This window comes from Meriones unguiculatus, chromosome 5 (assembly GCF_030254825.1).
Source record: "Meriones unguiculatus strain TT.TT164.6M chromosome 5, Bangor_MerUng_6.1, whole genome shotgun sequence".
NCBI classification, from domain to species: domain Eukaryota; kingdom Metazoa; phylum Chordata; class Mammalia; order Rodentia; family Muridae; genus Meriones; species Meriones unguiculatus.
Window position 1 is genome coordinate 111379297 of NC_083353.1, and position 22761 is coordinate 111402057.

Consider the following 22761-nt stretch of genomic DNA (forward strand, 5'->3'; position numbering starts at 1 on the left):
ACAACTGCCCACAGTGGGCTGGCCTCGCCCATGTGTATCATTATTCCAAAACCAAAAGTGTTCTATTGCCTCACCTACAGGCTGATATGATGGAGGTATTTTCTCCATCATATCTGGGATGTTCTCCATCTGGGAAGTTCCCTCTTCCCAGATGACCCTAGTTTATATCAAGCACACACACGCCCCTCCAAACTAACCACCGCAGGGTCTCACTGTTTTGCTTTGGTGGCCTGGAACTCACAGGAGATGGCCTGTCTCTGCCTCCCAAATTCTGGCACTCAGCCACTTAACTGAAAACCTTGTTTATTTGTTTAGAGACAGTCTCACAATGTAGCCTTTGTTGTCCTGGAATTCTGTATGTAGACTGGACCAGCCTCAATTCATAGAGGTCCATTTCTCTCTGCCTTTAAGTCCTGGGATTAAAGGAGTGCACCACTATGCCTAGCCTAAAAAAGTTATATTTTAGATTTATTTGTTGTATATTATGCATCTGAGTGTTTTACCTGCCTATATGTCTATGTGTCACATGTATACCTGGGGCCTGCAAGGGCGAAAAGGGGAGGATCAGATAGATAGAATTATAGTCATGAATGATTGTGAACTACCGTGTGGATCCTGGGGCCTAAACCCAGATTTTCTGTAACAACAACAAAAGGCTGTTTCTCTCTTCTCTTCCTCTCTTTCTTCTCACTCTCTTCCTCCCTCTTTTCGTTTTGAGACAGGTTTTCTCTGTGTATCTTGCCTGTCCTGGACTCACTTTTAGACCAGGCTGGCCTCGAACTCAAAGAGATCTGCCTGCCTCTGCCTCTCCAAGTGCTGGGATCACAGGTGTGCGCCACTGTGCCCAGCTAAAGGCCATTTCTCTAGTCTTCACCTTTTAGATAATTTTACTATGTCCCAATTGGGAGATTTGTAGATACAGAATTTACTTCTATTCGATTTAGCCCATTCAGTTGGCCAAAATTTGTTAATGATACTCAGTTTAAAAGCACTGGGCAAATTTTAGAGCTAGGATATGCTGATTGCTGACTCACTCAACTCTTAGTTTGGATTGAAGTGGGTGGACTTTAGTGTGCTAATGTCTATTTGTCTTTGAAATATTTCCCTGGATTCATTGAACAGGATTTATGCTGCATTGGCCCTACTGTGTAGCCATGCACTTTAGAATGTCTGGATGGAGAGGATTAATTAGATGAAGATCACTGAGTCTGTCTGTCCTTGGGTAGCTAGCTAGCTAGCCTTTTGTGCCCTAGCAGCAGTAGCCTTTTTCTGGTTTAGGCTTTCCACACAGCTTATTATCAAGTATGACAACTTGTCATGTGTAATCAGTGTCATGTCAGTTTCATGAGGAGGGGCTCTCTAATCAGCTGCTTCGCCTTGCTCTGGTGGGCTGTGAGGCATATGGCAACCACGACATTGCCTTTTACTCTGTGTGTTGGGGGTGGTGCTAGGGCTGTGTGGGGCTGCGTGTGTTTTGGATGCGCATATTTTCCAGAAAGAGGCTTATGACAGATGGCATTGCTTATTTCTTATTTGAAACTGTGTATCAAAAATTATAATTATTCATTCTAGGGTTTAGTAAAAAGTCACTTAACAGAATGATCTCTCTCTCTCTCTCTCTCACTCTCATTCTCTGTCCAGACTGTCCTTGAACTTGTGAAGATTCTTTCACCTCAGTTTTCCAAAGCTGGTATTACAGGCATGAGCCACCACTGCAGACAGAGATCTGTTTTTGAATATTGTTTGTCATGGATTATTGGTATATGGGCAAATAATGATGAAGACTGGTTGATTTACAGACTGTCAATCTAAAACTAAAATCTATGCCTTGGTTATTGAATACAGTTCTCATTAAGAATGTAGGCAGTAGTTGAGATCTGATTCTTTTTCTTCTTTCTTTGTATTCTCTATCTTGAACAAACTGCCATAAATAAATGGTATATTTCTTGTCATGTGTACATGATTAGTCAGTTTTCATATTCTGTAGTAGAAAATCTCTTCTCAGTTTCCTTCTTTTAAATTTCGCAATTTTAGTAGCCTCAGAGCAGTAGCAGATAACTATTTCTCTGCATTTATATATGAACCATTGTGTGTGTGTATATAAGTTACAGAAATTCAGTCAGGTTTCTTTCTGTGTGGCTCTTTCTCTGCAGTGAGGTTGTGTTATGCACATATTCTTCTGTCCACTATAATTCTTTAGGTCCATAACACAATAGATAGTGACAGCCACTGCTATCAAGTATTTGCGTTTCTTTAGTTGATGTTTGACATAAGTCTTAGACAAAGAAAGTGTCTCAGAGTATTTGTCATCTGGTCAGAACAAAGTATAAATCATCAGATATAGGCTAGAGTACATGTAAGTGGTTATCTGTGTGGCGCAGACTATATGATACTAAAGTCTTCTACTGACCTTCAAGATAGGTAAGTGAAACTGAAGACTGTATCACAGTTGATAGAGTGCTTGCCTAGCATGCATAAAAACCTAGGTTTAATCTCCAGCACCACATAAAACTGGACATGATGGCACACAATCAAAAATTCAAGGTCACCCTTGATTAAGTGGTGAGCTCAAGTCCAGTCTAGGAAAGTTGAGACTCTGCCTAAATAAATAAATATTAATTAATTAATTAATTAATTAAGTTCACTGAAGAACACAGTGGAGAAGTAGACTTAAATTGGTCCTTGGAGGAATAATCAAATCAGGAAATAGAATAATCAGGGGGAAAAAAGGCAGTAAGGTAAAAATGAAGCATAATGTGTTTTGTTTGTTGAATAGTGAAGAAATCGGTGATGAATTCATACTGGATTGCTTCTTAAGAAATATTCTTGGGGACCTGGAGAGATGGCTCAGAGGTTAAGAGCACTGGCTGTTCTTCCAGAGGTCCCAAGTTCAATTCCCAACAACCATATGGTGGCTCACAACCATCTGTAATGAGATCTGGTGCCCTCTTTTTGCCTGCAGGCATATATGCAGGAAGAATGCTGTATAAATAATAAATAAATAAATCTTTAAAAAAAGTATTCTTCACCACACATAAGTTAATGTGGCTTATAAGCATGCACAGTGCAGCCAGACATGATGGCACGTGCTTAAATGTGGGCCAGAAGGACGTGTTGGATGCCAGCTAGGGCTATTTAGTAAGACCCTGTTTCAAGTGGCTAATGGGAGTGAGGAGATAGCTGCCCTAGGAAGGTGCCTACTGGGTAAACATGAGAACTTGAGCTGGCTCCCCAGCACCCGTGTGGTAAAAGCTAGATGCAGTGGCATTGGTCTGTAACCCAGTATTGAGGAGGCAGAGACAGATGGATCCCTAGAACTCATTGGCCAGCTTGTCTTCAGTAAAGACCCGGTTTCAAAAATCAGGATGGCTGGCTTGAGAAATGGCCCAGCAATTAAGAGCACTAGCTACGGCCATGTTGATGTCTGTAGTCCATGCTGCCACTGGAAATCAAGCAGAGGTCCTTGGTCTGTGCTGATGCTAAGACCATGAAGATGTTTGTGGCTCATGCTGTATAATGAATTAATTATTTTGTGTACATTAATTAATATAGGAAATTATTACAGTAGCAGTTTTATTTAACCAGCTAATCCCCCAGTGATTAACACAGAGAGAGACTATGATTATTCTGTATTTCTTAATTGATACAGGAAATTATTATGGCAGCAGTTTTTGTTTTGGTTTGTTTTTGGTTTTTTTTGAGACAGGGTTTCTATGTGTAGGGTTGGCTGTCCTGGACTGGACTCACTTTGCAAATCAGGCTGGCCTTGAACTCAGTTATCTGCCTGCCTCTGCCTCCCCAAGTGCTAGGATTACTGCCACCCCAGCAGCAGCAGTTTTTTTTAACCAGCTAGTCCCCCATTGATTGACACGAGAGGTTATGATTTATTATTAAGCTGTAGGCACTAAGCTGAGCAGATTCTGAGCTCTTCTAATCCTACTACTCTTAAAACTGCCATAAAAGCCAGTCACTCGCCAATCTGATGACTCCTGGGTGGCTTTTCCATCACACTTCCCTTGACCTCATGCTCCTAGTGCATCCTGTCCAGTTGCCAAGCTCTTCATCTCCTGCTATATCTGTGTGCTCTTTCTCTGTCTTCCTTCTCTCTCTGCCTGTGGTCTCCTGACCCCAAGCCCAGGAACCTAACCTAAACTTCACCTACCTCTCTTCTGGCTAGCTACAGGTTTCAGCATCTTTCCTAACCAATCAGGGACAATTGAGACATTCCTTTCATCATAAGGATCCAGGTTCAGCATTCATAACAATGCCTGTGGCAGAACGGGAACCAGATCTCAGGGCACTGAAATCAGATTCTGAAAAGACAGTGCACAAGACCCTCTTCCAACACCATGCTGTTGCCAGAGACCATGCGCAAGGCCAGGATCCGTGCTTCTGCTGAGCAAAGGGCAAGGAAGCTCCTTTCACAGTGGGATCCATGTTTGCAGATGCACAGTTGAGAAAGGAACAGAGGCTTGCGACAGCGCCACCCCTGCCCCTGAGTGACAGCCTAAAAAGCAAACTTATCAAAGACAACTTTAGAAATTGTAATAAGGGGGCTGGAGAGATGGTTCAGAGGTTAAGAGCACTGGCTGCTCTTGTAGAGGTCTGAGTTCAATTCCCACCAACCACATGGTGGCTCACAAACATCTGTAGTGAGATCTGCTGCCCTCTTCTGTACTGTAGGCATACATGCACATAAATAAAGCACTTATATACATACATAAGTAAATCTTAAAAAAAAAAAACACACACACACTAACCATGCCAAAACATTGTAATAAGGATGCTGAAGTATAGGTTCCCACAATTGTGACATTCCCAAACAACCAGTACAAATATTATGCTAGTAAAGAGCACTGGCTGCTCTTCCAAAGAACCGGGTTCAATTCCTAGCACCCACATGGCAATTCACAACTGTATGTAACTCAGATCTAGGGAATCCAGGGCCTTATGAGCACCAGGCATTCATATGGTGGACAGAAATTCATGCAGGCAAAACACTCACACATTAAAACAAATAAAATGTGGCAGAAAACACGCAAGGAAGGAATCTGATGTCCGCCTCTTGTCGACTGATACATGCACACGTGTATGCATCCCTCTCTCACACACGCATTATAGAAAAATCTAGGGAATAAAGCGAGAAGTAGGAACACTGTAGATGTCCACGCCAAGAATGACATCACAGCTGTGTTATCCATAAGGTGTTATCGCTTGGGGAACGTGATTCTTAGTCAAAGCCAAGAACAGAGAGGGCACTTATTCCAGGAACCACCAGAAGATCGCTAATGCTTTCATCTGGGTCGAACACAGCTCTTCAAAGGTTCTTGTTGTTTACTTAGAGCTCTATCTTTTTTCTTCTCAAACACAATCTCACTATAAAAGTAGTCTTTGGCTGGCCTAGAGTTTGCTGTCATACCAGGCTGGCATCAAACTTGGCAGCCTCTTGTCCCCTGTATGCTGGAATTGTGGGCATAAAACACTATGCTTAAACTTCTGTAGTGCTCTGTAATGCAGAGCACAGAGATGAGGTAGAACCTTATCTTCCAATGATTCTGGATAAAATAAGGAAAGGAGGCCTAAGTGAAACTCACTTGGATCTCAGGACCATAATGCCTGGCTCATATGTCTCTTTTTTGATACCATTATTTTACCATCTCCTCCTGTGTGTTTCTGGATTCTGTTCTTTTTCTCTTCCCTGGCAGAAATGTGCAGGGACATCTGTTTGTTTGTTTGTTTGTTTGTTTATAGGGGCTTCTTTTCTACATTAGCCTTTACTCTCAGTATATGGCCCACATACTTCTATTACTTGTTGTTTCTTGCTTTTTCTTTCTCTTTCATTTCTGGGGGTTAAAGTCAGGGAGTGTGCATCTGAGTAGGGGCTCTTCCCCTGACCTACCTCAGCTTTGTTGTGGTTGCAGAAGATACCTTCTTGCCTTGGTAATAACATTTGATTTGTTTTCTGACTGAATGCTAAGTGTGAACAGTTCTGGTGTTTGTTTGTTGCTTGGTGTTTTGAGATAGGGCATCTCTGTGTTGCCCAGGCTGGCCCTGTCCGCTCGAGAGTGGCCCTCCTGCCCCAGCCTCCACACATGGCTGATGCTGCAGCATCCTAATGGCTTGTCTGTCCCTGTTCCTATAGCACCCTCTCTTGTTTACTCTTGTTCCTTTCAGGAGCTCAACTAGATGTGCCTCCGCAATCTCTGGATCCAGAAGTTTTATTGAAAGTTAAGTCTGAGATTGAAGAAGAACTGAAATCCTTGGACAAAGAAGTCTCGGAAGGTCTGTTCACTCTTATGTTCCTAGACAACAAGCAGATTCTGTTGCTTGTGGTTTTGTTGATTTAGTTGGTTTTCTCTCCTATTGTCTTTTGTTTTGTTTTGTGTTTTTTGGGGGGGACAGGGTTTCTCCATGTAGCCCTGGCTGTCCAAGAACTCACTCTGTAGACCGGGCCAACCTCAAACTCACAGAGATCTGCCTGCTTCTTCCTCTAGTGCTGGGATTAAAGATGTGCACCACCACATCTGGCAGCAGCTGCCATCACTTTCTCCTCCTCCAAAGATTTATTTCTGTGTGTGTTCACAGGTTCATAGTATCACATGTGAATTCCTCCTGTGGAGCCGGTCTCACCTCTCATTAGAACACGATTTCCAGAGCTTAATAACTTTTTTTTTTTTTTTTGCTAAAATATACATTTTAAATTATATTTTATAGTCAGGTGGTGGTGGTGCATGCCTTTAATGCCAGCACTTGGTAGGCAGAGGCAGGTGGATCTCTTGAGTTCGAGGCCAGCCTGGTGTACAGAGTGAGTTCCAGGAATACACAGAAAAACCCTGTCTGGGAAAACAACAACCCCCCCCCCAAAACAAACAAACAAAACAAAAACAAGCCCAAACAACAAAAAAGATACTTTATATTTGAAAACATTGTAATTACATCATTTTCCTTTCTTTTCTTTTCTTCCTTCCAGCCCTCCCATGTACCATTTCCCATGCTGCCTTCAAATACATAGCCTCTTTTATTTTTTTAATTGTTGGGAAGTATATTTCTAATTATATAAAGCCTCATAACTTTCAATAAATAACTGATAGATTATGTTTATAAATAAGTGCCTTGTTAATTGTGAAAGAAGATGAATAAAAGTTTATGAACAAACTGGGCATGCTGGTTTGTGCTTGTAGTTCTAGCAGGTGGAAAGGCAGAGGGACAAAGATTCTTATAAGTTTGAGGCCGTCCTGGGCTACACAGTAACCGCTGGGTTAGCTATAGTGAGACAAACAAACAAGCACTCAAACAAACAAACTTACAAATAAGCCATTCGTAGTGGCTTTTGCCCATAATTCCAGTTCTTAAGAAACTGAGGTAAGAGAATCATGAATTCAAAATCATGGGCTATATAGGGAGACCTCCGTCTAAAAAACAAGACAACAAAACCTTAAATTTAGAACTTGTTTTGTGTTCCAGGCAACATATATAATACGCACACACATATACATATGTATGTATGTGTATGTGTATATATATATGTATGTGTATATATATATGTATGTATATATATATATATATACGTATGTATATATAATGTGTGTATAATGATTAAGTACCTTATAACTCTTGTTTTTAAGAGTAAATACCTTAGTTTCATGGACTATCATAAAGATAACCCTTTCTTTTATTATTTTGCTTTATATTTTTGTTTCTGAGATCAGAGCTCATTGGATCCCAGGTTAGCCTTAGATTTACTATGTAGCCAAGGCTGGTCTTGAACTCCCAATCATCCATCCACCCACCCACCCACCTACCCACCCACCCACCTACCCACCTATCCACCCACCTATCCATCTATCTATCTAGAGACAGTTTCTCTGTGGAATAGCCCTGGCTGTCTTAGAACTTGATTTATAGGCTGGTCTTGAATTCACGGAGCTCTGCCTGCCTCTACCTCCTAAGTGCTGGGGTTAAAGGCGTATGCCACCACCCCTGGTTGAGTTTTATTGTTGCTGACACAGGCTCTTGCTGTCTAGCCCAACTCGTTTGAACTCACTGTGTAGCCCATGCAGGTTTCCTACTTGAGAGCCTCCTGCCTCAGAATCCTGAGTGTCAGGATTATAGGCGTGCACCATCACACCTGGCTCATAGCACAACTCTTGGTGCTTTTTTCTCTTTTGATGTGCTTGGATATGTTGTCTCCATGTGTGTCAGTGTACCGTGTGCATGCCTAGTGTCCATGCAGGCCCAGAAAAGAGCTTTGGATCCCCTGGTCCTCTGGAAGAGCGGCAAGTGCTCTTAACCACTGGAAATCTCTCCTGCCCCGGTACCGTTTATTAATTTTGGTCTTTTTTATCTTGTCTTCAGCATTCACCAGCACAGGCTTTGACTGTCACACCTCACCAGTGTTTAGCCCTGCTAACCCTGAAAGCTCAATAGAAGACTGCTTGGCCCATCTTGGAGAAAGAGTGTCACAGGATCTGAAAGAGCCTTTGCATAAAGCCTTGCAAATGATCCTCAGCCAGTGAGTTACCGTTGCGGAGTGGAGTGTGCTGGTCTCTGGGTCACACAGTCCTGGGTTGGCGGAGGCTTTGCTTTAGGCAGCTGTTCCCTTTTCCTTCCTCTGTGCTCCTGAAAGCATCTGGTTTGTGTTTTGAATGCCAGAGTTGCCTCGGAGCAGGGATTTAAGTTTCCAGCAAAGATCTGATGGTTTTTATTTACATGTTGAGCCGTCAGGTTTCAGCAGATGCTCTTACTGTGTTACAAACGCAAGCTATGGCCCTTGTCCAAATCGCTCTGTTTCTGTTCCATCCGTATCTAGACATGAGGGCTGGAGGGTTGTGCACTGTAATGTGTGATTGGCATTATCCCTGTGTTTTAGATTTCTGTCTTTAGGATTGTATCTGCATCACAGATATTGTTAACCTTTGGGGTCGTCCATCTGCCTGTGAGTAGCTTCCCCTACAACAAACTCCTTCTTAGCCATGACCTTCACTGTAGGAAAGCTAAAATTGAGACGCTAGTGGAAATGCTAGATGCTCAGATGCCAAAATAGAACCACTGCACTTATAAGTCTCAAAATCAACTTCCCCTCATTCTTTGAGAATTGAGGGATTAGTAGGAATTACAGGATTAGTATGAATTGATTACGGAGGGTCTCTAGGAGAAAATTTGTTCCTCACCAAAAGGCTGAAATTCAGATGCCAAATCACTGTTGTAGTAAGGACATTCCTTACTTTCATGTAGTCAGGGTTTATAGTTGGCTGTGTTTTATCAGGAAGTAATTGGTGTTTAGTCCTGTATATTCTGATGAAATGAGCAGATATAGAATCCCTAATTCTGCTCAGTGAAATGAAACCATAGTTGGATTTTCTCCCTCGGACACAAGCTTAAAGACATGTGGAAAGGACAATCTCAGTGGCCAGGAACTCAAACTTAAGCAGGAAATTTGGGTAAGCAGCATGGCTTTCCAGGTGTTGAGAGAGCCACAGGCATGAGTTCCGTGGGCCCTGAGGAGGTGAAGGGTGGAGCGAGCAGGCGTCACTAAGACTCAAATGTTCATATATTGTGTATAAAGATTACAAGCTTCAAAAATTCTAGTTTCTGGACTGGGGAGATGGCTCAGTGCTTAAGAGCGCTGGCTGTTCTTCCAGAGGACCCAAGTTCAATACCCAGCACCCACATGGCAGCTCACAACTGTCTGTAACCCCTACTTCTGGGGAGCTAGCACCCTCACACAAACAAATGCAGGCAAACACCAGTGCACATAAAGGAGTATTAGATAAACATTTTTAAAATTCTAGTTTCTTTTCTTTGTCTTTTTTGAGACAGGGTCTCACTTTATTCCAGGTTTGGCCTGAATTCACAGAGATTTTAACCTCTGTCTCCCAAGTGTTGGTTAAAGCATGTGCCACCACCATGCCTGGCCTTGAAGATTTGTTTTATTGATATGTATGTTGATGCCAAGGAGGCTTGAGAAAGGTGTTGGGTCCTCTGGACTAGGAGTTCCAGATCCCAGGATGGGTGCTTGGAACTGAACAGGGGCAGGAAGTGTTCTTAATCTTAACTGCGGAGTTCCTTCTCCAGCTCCTTTATACAGATCATTTCATCCTTCCTATGTAAGTGTCTTCATTTGTTAATTGTAACTTGGCTGAGACATTGCCAACGCTCCAGCCAACAGAATATTGTTTTTTTGTGTTTTTTTTTCAGTCAGGGTCACTGTGGAGTGACAGGGTTAAAGGTTTGTGCCATCATGCCCTGCATTTCTTTTTACTTTAAGAGAAAACTGGTTTAGATGAATATATGCTTTTCCCAAACCCTGAACAGTGATACAGTTATTTTTGAAGTTGATTGGATATCAAATAAAATTTGGTCTGAAGTGTACTTTTGAAAGTTTTAACCTCTGTTACTGATCCCTTAGAAACAATGCAATTATTGTACAGGTTGAAGGCAGTATCTTAAAGTGGAAATATCTCCTACTCCAAATGGTTTTGCTAAAGTGATGTCTTTAAATGAAACACCTTTGCTTTTTAAAGGTACTCCCTCCCTTTCTTAGACCTCTTAAGGAAGGCTGGTGTTCAGCTACTTGCATTTCTATGTATTAGAACATGACTGTTCTAACCTGCCACATCTTTCATGTGCGTGTACGTGTGTACATTATAGTGTTTTAAACAACAACAAAATAATGTTTTAAACCATGTTTCATTCTGAAGGATGATAAAGTACTTAGCCTGATAGCCAAACTACCTCTAAGGACTTCAGTGACTCACAGCAGCACCAAACAGTTCAGGAAAGGAAGTAAAGGGACTGATAGCCGCAAGTAAAGCTTCAGGGACATATAGGTAGGTGGATGATACAGTATCTGGTGAGGTTTGAGTTTTCTAGGATTCTAGTATGCGTCCCAAGACGTGAAAAAGAATGCCAAGCACTAGTAAGGGTTATGAAGGTCATCCCTTCAGCACTGTAGTGGGGATTGATGTTGGTGCGCACAGCAGGGTGATAGCTGTGCCATCAGACCTGTGTCCTGAAGCCCTTGCCCTAGTGCTGCTCACGAGATACAGTGCAAGTCACATGAAAGGAACAACTGGCACACGCAAAAGCACGTTAATGAAAAATACTCAAATTATTAGTGAGATGTTTCACATTAATACAATAGCCACGTTTCAATTTTATTAATTTTTGTTTTTTAATTTTCATTTATTGTATATTTTGTTCCCTTCTTTCTTTATACTAGGCCACTAGTAAGTGGTAATTTTTGGTTTTTTGTTTTTTTGTTTTTTTGAGACAACATTTCTCTGTGTAGTCTCGACTTCCTGGAACTTGCTCTGTGGACCAGGCTGGCCTCAAACTCAGAGATTCACCTGCCGCTGCCTTCTGAGTGCTGGGATTAAAGGCGTTGCACCACCACCACCCAGCCAGTGGTAGTTATTATTCTTTTATATTCATCAGCTGGGAAATTCACAGACTAGAGTGGTCAGAACAGAATTTTTAAACCTATGAATCCAGGAATCCTCTCACTTTTTATTGATTTATTTATGGCTGGTTTTTTTTTTTTTTTTTTTTTTTTTTTTTGAGACAGGGTCTCTCTACCATAACGCTAGCTGTCCTGGCTAGCCTTGGTGTCACAGAGTTCTGCCTGTCTCTGCCTCTTGAGTGCTGACACTGAAAGCGTGCACCACTGTACCTGGCTTCCACTTTTTAAAAAATAAGTTTGTTAATACTTGACTCTAAATGGGAAGGGTAGTTTTATTTTCCAAGCTATTGTTGCCTTCACAGTTTTTGGTACCATGTTTTGTTTCATTTTAAGTGTATACAGGAAACGGTGCCTAAAGTTTGTCAGCAAATTTCAGTGAGACTTACCGTCTCCTGCAACGACTCAGGTTAGGACTGGTGTGCAGATGATAGAACACCTCATTTTTCTGCGCTCCAGATTTTCTTGTGTATTTGTTTTTTGATTTTTTTTTTTTTTTTTTGAGATGGGCTCTTGATAAAGCGCCCTAACTGGTCTGGTATTCACTGTGTAGCCCAGGCTAGCCTATTGCTCTTCTTGTTCAGTGCTGAGATCATAGGGGTGTGTCAGGAGACCAGACTCTTGCAGGATTTTGTATTAGAACACAAGTCAAAGATAGGGCATCACTTATTACCCTTGTCTGTCCAGCTCACAGCCTTATCGTAAACAGTCTTTGATGACTACCTATTAGTGTTTAACATTTATACTTTTATGCTTTTTTCTATTGTGTGTGTGTACGCCCTCGCGTGTGTGCGTAGTTCTGGGTGTTGCTCTGCAGGCCAGGCTTGAACTTAGAGATCTACCTGCCTCTTCCTTCCAAGTACTAGGATTAAATATGTGTGCTGCCACTACTGCCTGGCTTAGACTTTTGCCTTAAAAAAAAAAAAAAAAGATTGTGTTTTCATTTGACTGTGTTAAGCTTTACATGATATGTTTGATTCTGTATCTGTAATTCAGGTATTTATCTGCAACATAGAGGTTCTACCAGATAAATTCCAAGTAATGGCTAGAATACACATTAATTTTGCTATACTATAATGACCTCCCCAGCAATATAGAGAATGTTTTGGGAAAACACATACCAAATATTAAAAGCCATATCTTGAAAAAATATATATATATTGAACAATTTTAGGCGTGTTAGCAAAATGTTCAGCAACACAGTAGCGTCCGTATATTTTTTTCATCTGAAACTTCAGCTCTTTTTTGTGACACAGACTTAAAAAAAAAAAATCTCTACAGGCCAGTGACGTATCAGACATACCGTGACTGTACAGTGGAGACTGCAGTTCATGCCAGCGGATGGAATAAGGTATTAACCAAGTTGTCTTTGCTCTTACAACATTTCAGTGCTAATAATAAAGTATAGAGAGAATTATTAGCATCACACAGCATAGAACTGGTACCACCAATTAATGCATAAATGCAAAGTATGTTAAGTGGATTTTTTTTTTCCCAAAAATTAATGCTGCAAGGTTCTACAGTGTGCCTCAAAGTATGTGCTGTGGTATGCTGTCCTTCATTTCTGTGTTGCTTGAGTTTCCTGTCATTTTTTTAACGCTTTTTTAAAAAGATTTATTTATTATGTATACAATATACATAATATTTTTATTTATTATGTATACAACGTTATGCCTGCATGTACACCTGAATGCCAGAAGAGGGCACTAGATTTCATTATAGATGGTTATGAGCCACCATGGGGTTGCTGGGTATTGAACTTGTGACCTCCGGAAGAGCAAGCAGTGCTCTTAATCTCTGAGCCATCTCTCCAGCCCCTCCTGTCATTTCTTGATTTCTCTGTGTTAAACATGACATTTGTCTCCAGGAAGTTATTTCTTAATGTGTGAGTTAATATGTCTTAGAGAAAACTGGGGTGTTCATTTCATAGATAACATTTACTGGTTCTTTTAAAAGATTAATGCCATTTGTGTTTTACAGTTTATATAGTAGTGTATCTCATGTCATATCTCATTTGATCATCCCAGACTCTCCTTTGAAGAGTGCACAGTGGATTTTATTGCCCTGTTTTGGGGCTGGAAGGGGTGGGATAGCCTGCTGACGTAGTATACCTGGGATTTTGTGCAGGCCAGAACTGTGCTGCTGAGCTACAGCCCAGCCAAGCTTTTGTCCTGTTAGTGGATATCTTAAGTTGGTGACTCTTCAGAAAAGGGTAAAATCACTAGTGCAGGACCTCTTGACTAGCAGCCAGTTAAGATCTGCTGGTTCTGCCCTTTCCACTATGTCCTGTGATTTCCATTGTCGTTTTGTTGGTGTTGGTCTCTCTGGAGAGCCGGCTGTCCTAGAATTCTCTTGGTAGACCAAGCTAGCCTCCAACGCTCAGAGACTCACCTGCCTCTACCTCCCAAGGTGTGCCACCACAGCAGGCGATTATCTGTGTCTTACACCGAGTTGCCTGCTTGTTATCCTGCAAAGGAGAGTGTAGCAGGAGTGGCCTGCAGCAGACATGACCTGTCTTTTGGGCCAGCTCCATCTCATGTTTGCATCTTTCCTTGGTGGATGTCCAATGCTCTCCAGTGTCCCAGAGTCTCCACTGAACGTAGGCTTCACCCCCACATCTTCACACAGTAGCCTCTCAGAGCTTCCTTTCGGGGACTCTGACGACCCTCAGCAGTATGGCTTCAGCACCATTGTGGAACCGTGGACCAGAGTCCATGCATCTCTGTCTTGCAACTTTGATGCCTTCAAAATAATACCATGTGGATGATGACGCCAAGTTCTGCTGCCAACTCCAGATGGAATCTGGCCCCTTGGATCATAGCTGCTGTAGCTTGTGTGTGCCAAGGTTATTGTTTTTGAGCAGGGAGCCCCTTAAACTATATTTTTAGGTCAAGCTCTTGCCTTTCAAACAAGCCTTTTCACAGATTGGTGCCTTGAATTGAAGGGAGTCTTGCCCTCCAAGGCAGAGCAGGAAGTTTGTCTGGTTTACAGCCTTTCTTCCACACACAGTTTGGCTGCAGCTTTACATTTGTTTATACTCTTTTCAGTGCCAGACTGCACATTCTTATGTCTTTTTGTCAGGAAATTAAATAAATACATGAATAAAGGTAAGCCAGTAGAAGTCATCCTTTCTGATGCTGAAAGGTTCCTAAACATTCCATTGTAAGAATTTCTAAGGGAAAAATATGCAGAATGCTGTTGCCCCTGAGGAAATTACTTAGAATAAGAATAAAAAGATAGGAGAGAGAACTCAGTGGATAAGAGCACTGTCCGCTCTTCTAGAGGTCCTGAGTTCAATTCCCAGCAGCCAACCACATGGTGGCTCACAACCGACGCCCTCTTCTGGCATGCAGGTGTATGTGGAGGTAGAGCACTCATACATGACATCAGTAAATTAAAAATGTGGGCGGTAGCACACCACACTGCAGAGGCTGGATCTCTGCATTCAAGGTCAGCCTAGTCTACACAGTGAGTTCCAGGACAGCCAGGGCCACACAGAAACGCTGTGTCACCCCCACCCACAAAAAAAAAGAGAAAAAGCATTTTATTTAACATTAAAAAAAAAAAGCACAAAACTGTGAGTGCTAAAAAAAAGTAATTGGATTTTAAAGTATTTAGAATACTTGTGGGTATACAGTTGATAAAGATGAGTTACAGAAGTAACTTTTCCTTTTTTTGTTTTTTTAGCCCAGGCTAACCTCAGGCTAGCTATGTGGCCAGGGATGAGCTTGAACTTGTAGGCTTCCAGTTATTAACACGTAATCTCCTGGGTTCAAGGTTGAACCACCTAGTCTCATGTGTTGCTTCATGGATGCTAAGCAAGTACTCTAGACCAAAGGAGCTCCATCTTTAGCCCTACTTAGAAGTAGCTCTTGATGCTTCTTGCATGGGAAAGTAAGTTCAAGTATATAAAGACAATCTACATTGTATTTAAAACTAGTCTACACTGGGCGTGGTGCTGTGTCTGTGCCCAGCCTCAAAATGTTACACGTTTATGATTATTATGGGAATTTAGAGTGCTTTGCAGTTCAGAACATCTCAGGCCTTTAAGGTTGATAAATGAATTTGCAAAACTGATTCTCAAGCCATTCTTTACCTGTTCCTGCCCAAGGCACAGCACTGGGGCTAAACAGCCATTTATTTCATTTTTGTCTTAAAACAGCTTGATGCATTTTCTTATGTAAGAGGCCTATCTTCTTCTTCTTCATAGCCCTTTTTCCATTATAGTAAGAAAAAGTTTTCATGTATTTTGAGCTGGAGTTCGAGAGTGTCAATCAATGAAGATGTGTGTTGTATTTTTCCATTCAGACTTCAAAGTACATTCTCTCTAGGCTGCTTTTACCGAAGTAAAAGGCGAAGAATGTTAGGATGAAGCAGGAGCTCATTTTAAAAGTTTGTTTTCTTTTGAGGGAATACTTTGTCATTCCATTATTTCCTCAGTAATCTCGTTACAAGGAACTGAAATTGGTTTATTTCCTCCTACATTCCTTCTTAGGTCATGAAGAGACTTTGATGTTTTAGACAAAAAAAGCCCAAATGCAGATGGCTACCTGACATGGGTCAATTTGCCTTCTTTCTCTCTTCTCCTTCCTTGCCTCCAGCTTTTTAAATTGTGATGTTAGGGAGTGAAAAATCAGGGCCTCTGCCCTCTGCCACTGAGGCATCCCCAGCCTTTTAGCTTTCTTTCTGTATGCAATTTTTTTTTTTTTTTTTTGAAGAAAATAGACTGTAGTTACTGTTGTAAATTCTGATTATTTTAAGTATTGAGCCACAGGGTTATTAGGTATAGTTTATGCCTCTTTTTGTATTTCATTTTTTATGACTTTCATAAGGTAGCTCAGAATTTTTAAATTTTAAAATTGATTTTGCCAAGTGTGATCCCTCATACTCATAACGTCAGCACTCGGGAGACCAGGGCAAAAGGATTGCCACAAGTGTGAAGACAGCCTGAGAGCGGTCTCACAAAGAGCAATCGTGAAAAGTCCTTGTTTTCAAATAGACAATGAGAGCATTTGGTGCACAGTGTAAGAAGTACAGAGATAAGCCAGGTGGTGGTGATGCGTGTGTTTAGTCAGGTGGATCTGAGTTCGAGGCCAGCCTGGACTACAGAGTACATTCCAGGACAGCCAGGGCCACACAGAGAGACCCTGTTCAAAACAGGACTTTCCCCTCACCCTGCCTTCAGTCACCTAGTTTGAGTGCTGCTGCTTGGTTTCTTGCATTTTTTTTCAGAGACACTGTAAGTCACGTGTATATGTGTGCTTGTGTGTGTTGACCTCAGTTGTGGTAATTGGTGAATAAACAATGTAGTTCTTAACAGCTAGGATGGTTGCAGTTTTCAGATTAGTTTTTGTGAATTGTTTTTAGTATTTTTCATTATAATTATTATGGGAATTTCTGAATGTGTTTCACACATGGTTATTTTCATATAACCACCTTTTCTCCCCTCCTTATGAAACTCATACAGTAGGTCTGAAAAATTTTAGCAGGAGTTGATGTTTATCCTGGTGAGATTGAAGTAACCATAATCGTGTCTGCATTAAAAATTTCAGCAGTTGAACATAAAATCTGTTACAAGAATTTCAAGTTTTATGTTTTGTGTTTTCATCTTTGCATTGAAGATTTTGGTGCCTCTAGTTTTGCTACAACAGATGCTTTTGGAATTGACTCGCCGCGGTCAAGAGCCGTTGAGTGCGCTGCTGCAGTTTGGGGTGACCTATCTGGAGGACCACGCGGCAGAGTTCATCATTCAGCAGGGTGGCTGGGTATGGTGGCTTTACATTGTTTCTGTAGAATAAGCAAGCCTGTTTTAAGGGTTTTAAAGATTTTTTGTTTGCTGGGGTCAGACTCCTAGTCTTGCTCACGGTGGGCCGAGTTGCACCCCTCGCCAGGCCTTTCATTTCTGTTTTGCTCCTTACAGTGTGTGTTAGTGCTGGATGACAGTGAGAAGGCTGCTTGTACCATTTTAAGTTACTAAGGCTTTACTGAAATAAATTGATACAGTGGTGCTTATAGTTGTTGGTTATGAAACATTTCATGCTAAAACAATAAAAATCGGGTTAACTAAGAAATGAATGCAGGTGTCCACAGGGCTACAGAGGTCTGATCCCTCTGGAGCCACAGATATTTGTGAGCCATCTGATGTGGTACTGGGACCAACTCTGGTCCTCAGTCACCGTTTATATGTGTGTATATCCTTAGACAGTAAATTTTGTGTGTAGGACCATATTCTTTATTTTTTTCTGTAACTCAGCTGTTGCACTCAGTGTTATGGTCAGTATTTCTTAGCCTTTTCTCATTATCACTTTACTAATGATCTCTTTTGCCAGCTTCCTTCCTCCCTGGGGTGGGGGACTTTTAAAGCACAGTTGGGGTTTATTTAATCCCAGCACTTGGAGGCAGAGGCAAGTGGATCTCTGAGTTTGAGGCCAGCCTGGTCCACAAATTGAGTCCAGCACAACCAGGGCTACAAAGAGAAACCGTGTCTGAAAAAAAAAAAAAAAAACAAAAGAAAAAAAAGTACTTCATTTGGGGAAATCCTAGAATTTTAGCCACAAGTACCAGCAGAGCCCACCTTCAGAAGCCCGGTGCGCGCTGCCCATGAGAGTCACTGCCTACTTAAAGCTGAGTGAGGGGAGAAGGGAGGGGGAGGTGGGAAAGCTGAGAACCAAGAACCAGGGCTTTTCCAGCAGGGCACAAGTTGGTGCTTCGCTGTGCAGTTGGCCCCGCCCTTTTCCCAGGAGAACGAGCGCTTTGAAGATTGGATGGGTTGTGGGGAAGAAGAGAGTTCCGAGAAGCTATCTGATGCAAGCAGTGGCAGCCATCAAAGAGCTCTCCTCACACAGTAGAGACCAGGGCCAGGGTCCAATTCTTTGGAAGTTTGTTTTGATCACATTCACCCCCATTTCTTTCTTGTCCTGCTACTTTTCCATCCTCTCCAACCTTTTTTTTTTTTAAACTGTATAACCTGTCAAGTCCAATTTGTGCTGCCCATATACTCCTGGGTGGGGTGTGGGGCCATCCACTGAAGTGTGAGTGACCTGTCAAGAGCTACACCCTTAAGGAAAAATGACTCTTCCCTTCCCCAGAAACCATTAGCTGTCCTTAGCTCCTCAGTTAAGAGAGGGTGTTCAGGAGCCTCTTTGCCCTCTGCAAGAATGTTGACTGGCCTGAGGTTATGTACTGGTCTCTTAGTAATTGGTGCAACTATGTCCTCTGACACAAGATGTCAGCATGAATCACCTTTAAGGCACTTTGTGTTAAGTATGGAATTGACAACTCGTAATGTCATTCTTTTTAAAGATTTATTATGTATAGTGTTCTGCCTGCATGTGGGACAGCAGGCCAGAAGAGGGCACCAGATCTTATTATAGATGGTCTTGAGCCACCATGTGGTTGCTTAGAATTGAACTCGGGACCTCTGGAAGAGCAGCTAGTGCTCTTAACCCTTGAGCAATCTCTCCAGCCCCCTCTTAATGCCATTCTAAGCCAACCCTGGTGGCACAGGTCTATAATCTCAGAAAGTAGAAGTAGTAGAATTGTAAGTTTGAGGCCAGCCTGGGCTTCACAGAGAGTTCCAAGCCAGCTTAAATATATAGAGCTGTCTCAAAACAGAAAGGAAAGAGAGAAAAAGGAACTTCCCATTTTTATTAAATGGCAAGCTTTCAGGTGTGCCTGTGAGTGTTCACGAGGCTTTCTTTTTTCTCATCTTTAAGTCTGACTTATGTTTCCTTGATTCTGACTTGTATTTGCCTACTACCCAGTTAGGGCAGGTGAGAGCTGTATACTGTGACCGAGTCACACCCTTTCTACCTCTGCTCTTACTACTCATTTCCTGGCACTCTTGCGTTGTGAGCAAGTCTGTTTCCTGAAAGGGCAGCATTTCAAGTTGACCGTGTAAGGTTTTTTACTTTCTTCATTGTCATGTACTAAACTAAAAAGATTCCGTTTTAGGTTACATAGAAACACTGTTGTAAACTTTCATCTAATGTCTGTCTTAAATGTTTGAATGAAACTAACTTTTAAATCTCTTTCCCCCCGATTTGAAAGATTCTTGTCACAATTTAAAGAGTAGCAGCCATAAAAAAATCATTTTTTATTTTTACTCTAGGATAAGTGTTTTCTTGGAAGCATTTAGGATAGGGGTCTTTTGCAAAAATTTCATGCTATGAACATTGACCTGAAACCAAGTAGGTGGTTGCAAATAAATTAGGTTAGTAAGTCTGGGAACTCTACCGGTGTGAGTGTTCGTTACGATGGGTTCATGGTTGATCCCACCCCCTTCTTCAGTGCTCGTGAGGACAGCCAGAGCCTCTGTACAAGCTGCACATCAGCTCTCTAGCTCTTGGCTGCATCCCATCCCAGGGCTGGGTTCTGAAATATGCTCTTGTGGGCCTTGGCATCATATTGCGTGAACATTAATTAACTTCTCTAGGAGGTCTTTTCACACTCAGAAATTAGAAGGGATTGACGAAGCATTTTTGTTAGTGTCCTGTTTGAACATTTAGAAAGTCAGCTACCTGCTTCTGTCTTATAAGCTGAATATTTGAAAGGGTATGTAAGGACTGAGAATTAAAGGTTTATTGGCACAGCTGAGAGGGAGTGCTTTCCTAGGTGGATTTACCAGTGAGGGTTGGCTTTGGAATTGTGCCCACTCATCCTCAGATGGAAAAATGAAAGCCATAGGTGCTTAGATCACAAACCATGACACAAAAGGTAAAATTAACACCAACCTGGCCAAATAATTTGTAACTGATGTAAGGAGGAAAAAAAAAAAAAAGCACCAAAGAACTTGAAACAAAATAAACTCAATATTAGACAGTGGGAAGCCTGTCTCATGTAGACAGGCTGTCCCTGGGCTTGCTCTGTTGCTGAACTCCTTGAGGCTTGCTGTGAACTCTCCTGATTTTCCTTTCTTACCTCCCAAGTGCTGCACTTCCACACTTCGTTTATGTAGTGCTGAGCATCAAATCCAGGGCTTCAGGCACAGTCAGTCACTGTCAACTGAGCTACATTCTCAGCCCCCAGAATGGTTTTTTCATACTTGCTAAGCCAGGTTTTCCAGTTCCTAGCTCCGAAGCAGAGTCACGCTTTATTTTGCAGTGTTTTAACACATTTCCTTTAGCTTCATGTGCGGTTTTGTACATTTATTGTGTGGCTCTCTGCTTGAAGACAGGCTCTCTACTTCTGGGCGTAAAGTTGAGGCACTGATGAGAAAAGAAACTGGACTTCAGTTTGCCTACAGCAGAGGGTCAAGTGTGAGGCTGACTCGCACTTCTAAGTGTGAGCTTGTTAGAGACGAGCTTAAGTGATGGAGACGGTTCTAGAGGTAGCCTAGCATGGTGTCTGTATGGACAGATCCCCAGGGGGAAGAGCTTTAGTGGGCATTTCCCCCCCTCCCTTTTTTTGAGAGGTATATTAAGGCTGGCTTGAAACTTACTGTGTAGCCCAAGCTGGCCTCCTGTCTCAGCCTCTTCAGTGCTGAGACTACAAATGTGAGCTGCTGTGCTTGGCTTTCTTGCAGGCCTCTCACGTAAGGGCTGGTGCAATGGTTCAGCAGGTAAAGGTGCTTGCCACCAAGCTTTACCTTAGTTTTGATCCCTGGAACCCACATGGTAGGAGAGACCCCTCTGATCTCCACACAGTCTCCATGGGCACCTTCTTTGCCTGCCCTCCACCGCAAAATAAATAGAAGCATTACAAATTTTAGAAGGGAAAATAAGGTAATTATAAAGAGCATAAACACTTGGTAAATTGTTGCTAAAGTGGCACGTCTCAGACCAAAGGAAGTTGTAAGGCGGGGTTCATGACAGCAGAGGCTAAAGTCACATTATCAGCTCCCCAAGCTGTATGGACAAGCAGCTGCTGTGATGTCTCAGATGGATGGGAAGGTGCTCTAAAAGTGGGACAGAGGCTCTTTTTAAGCCTCCTGTTAGCTTTGCTTGGACTGTTAAAATGGTGTAAAGGGTTTTGTAGCTCACTGGTAGAGTACTTGGCCTGCATAAGGCCTGGGCCCTATTACTAGGACCACACAAACAGCCAGTATAGACAAAGGGAAAAGACATTTTACAGCAAGTCCTGTTTCAGCTTGTTACTCTTCCCCTTATGAAAGTTATATTTCAGTAAACTTAGCACCCCAAAGGTCTCTTTCCATATGCTAAAATGCTCACCTATTTAGTTAGACTCTTGGTTCTATTTTTATTTCTTAAATCAGTTCTTGTTAGAGTGTCTTGTTTTTCAAAGTGAAGATTAGCAACTTACTGAGAGTTCATCCTTTATTTTATTTTTTAATTTAGAAGCAAGGTCTCTGTGTAGCTGTGGCTGTCCTAGAACCCACTCTGTAGACCAGGCTGTCCTCAAATTCACTTGCCTCTATGTCCCAAGTGCTGGGGTTAAAGGTGTGTGCCACCACTGCCTGGCTTAGAGTTCATACCCTTAAACACCTGGGCAGCAGGACCTGGAAGTTTAGCATAATGTTCACAGGGGACTGACTGAGTGTGGAACTGTAGGAGCTACATAAAGTCCTCAAATATAGAGCGCCTAGAACACAAGTGAGAAAAAAATGGGGCTACAAGATGGCTCTATGATGTAGTTTAGAGACAGTGTTTGGTTGACAGGCACAAGGTCCTGGGTTCCATCCCTAGGACAGAGAGAGAGCCCTAGAAATAGAGAGGAAGGCTTAGTTTTATTTCATTTAATAGTACTGTGCCTTTAAAAAAATTACATTTGGTTTCAGAGGAAAGCACAGCTGTGCTCAGGAAAGATAGAGTGTCATCTAAATATTGTATGTCTTTGCCCTCTTGGCTTTTTAACTGGAAGAGTCAGATAATTAGCAGCACTCTATAACATTGCAGTGGGCTTTATCTGATGGCTGCACTGGGGTACTGATGGACTGTGGGAGGGGAGTAATGGAGGGGCTGAATTGATTTCCTAACGGAACTGTGCTCTTTGTCAGACTGACGCAAGCGAGGACTAAGATATTAGTTAGGAGCTGACACAGTGATATGCAGACAGACAAGACAGTTTACTTTCTATTTATTGGCATCTTTCCTTGTTTGTTTGTTTGGTTAGTACTGGGCTTGAAACTCAGGACCTTTGTGAGGGGACTCCTGAACTCGAGCAGATTGTCCTCTGACATCACACTCACATACTGCACGATCCATGTACATGGGGGAGGGGTGGCACATGCACACACATACCAACCAACCAAGTGGAAACGGTCAAGCGTTGTGGCTCATGCTTTTAATGCCAGCACTTGGGAGGTGGAGGCAGGTGGGTCTCTGTAAGTTGAGGTCGGCCAGGGT

The 22761-nt window shown here is 42.2% G+C and overlaps 1 protein-coding gene across 2 annotated transcripts in view; it reads left to right on the forward strand.

The window, feature by feature from the left end:
- Positions 1 to 22761, forward strand: part of Bcl2l13 (BCL2 like 13) — a 47149-nt gene that overhangs the window by 16241 nt on the left and 8147 nt on the right. For both annotated transcript variants that reach the window (XM_021632611.2, XM_060384102.1), the window contains 4 exons: positions 6175 to 6282; positions 8356 to 8512; positions 12740 to 12809; positions 17080 to 17223. In XM_021632611.2, the coding sequence (XP_021488286.1) occupies positions 6175 to 6282; positions 8356 to 8512; positions 12740 to 12809; positions 17080 to 17223 (479 nt within the window). The remainder of the gene's footprint in view (positions 1 to 6174; positions 6283 to 8355; positions 8513 to 12739; positions 12810 to 17079; positions 17224 to 22761) is intronic.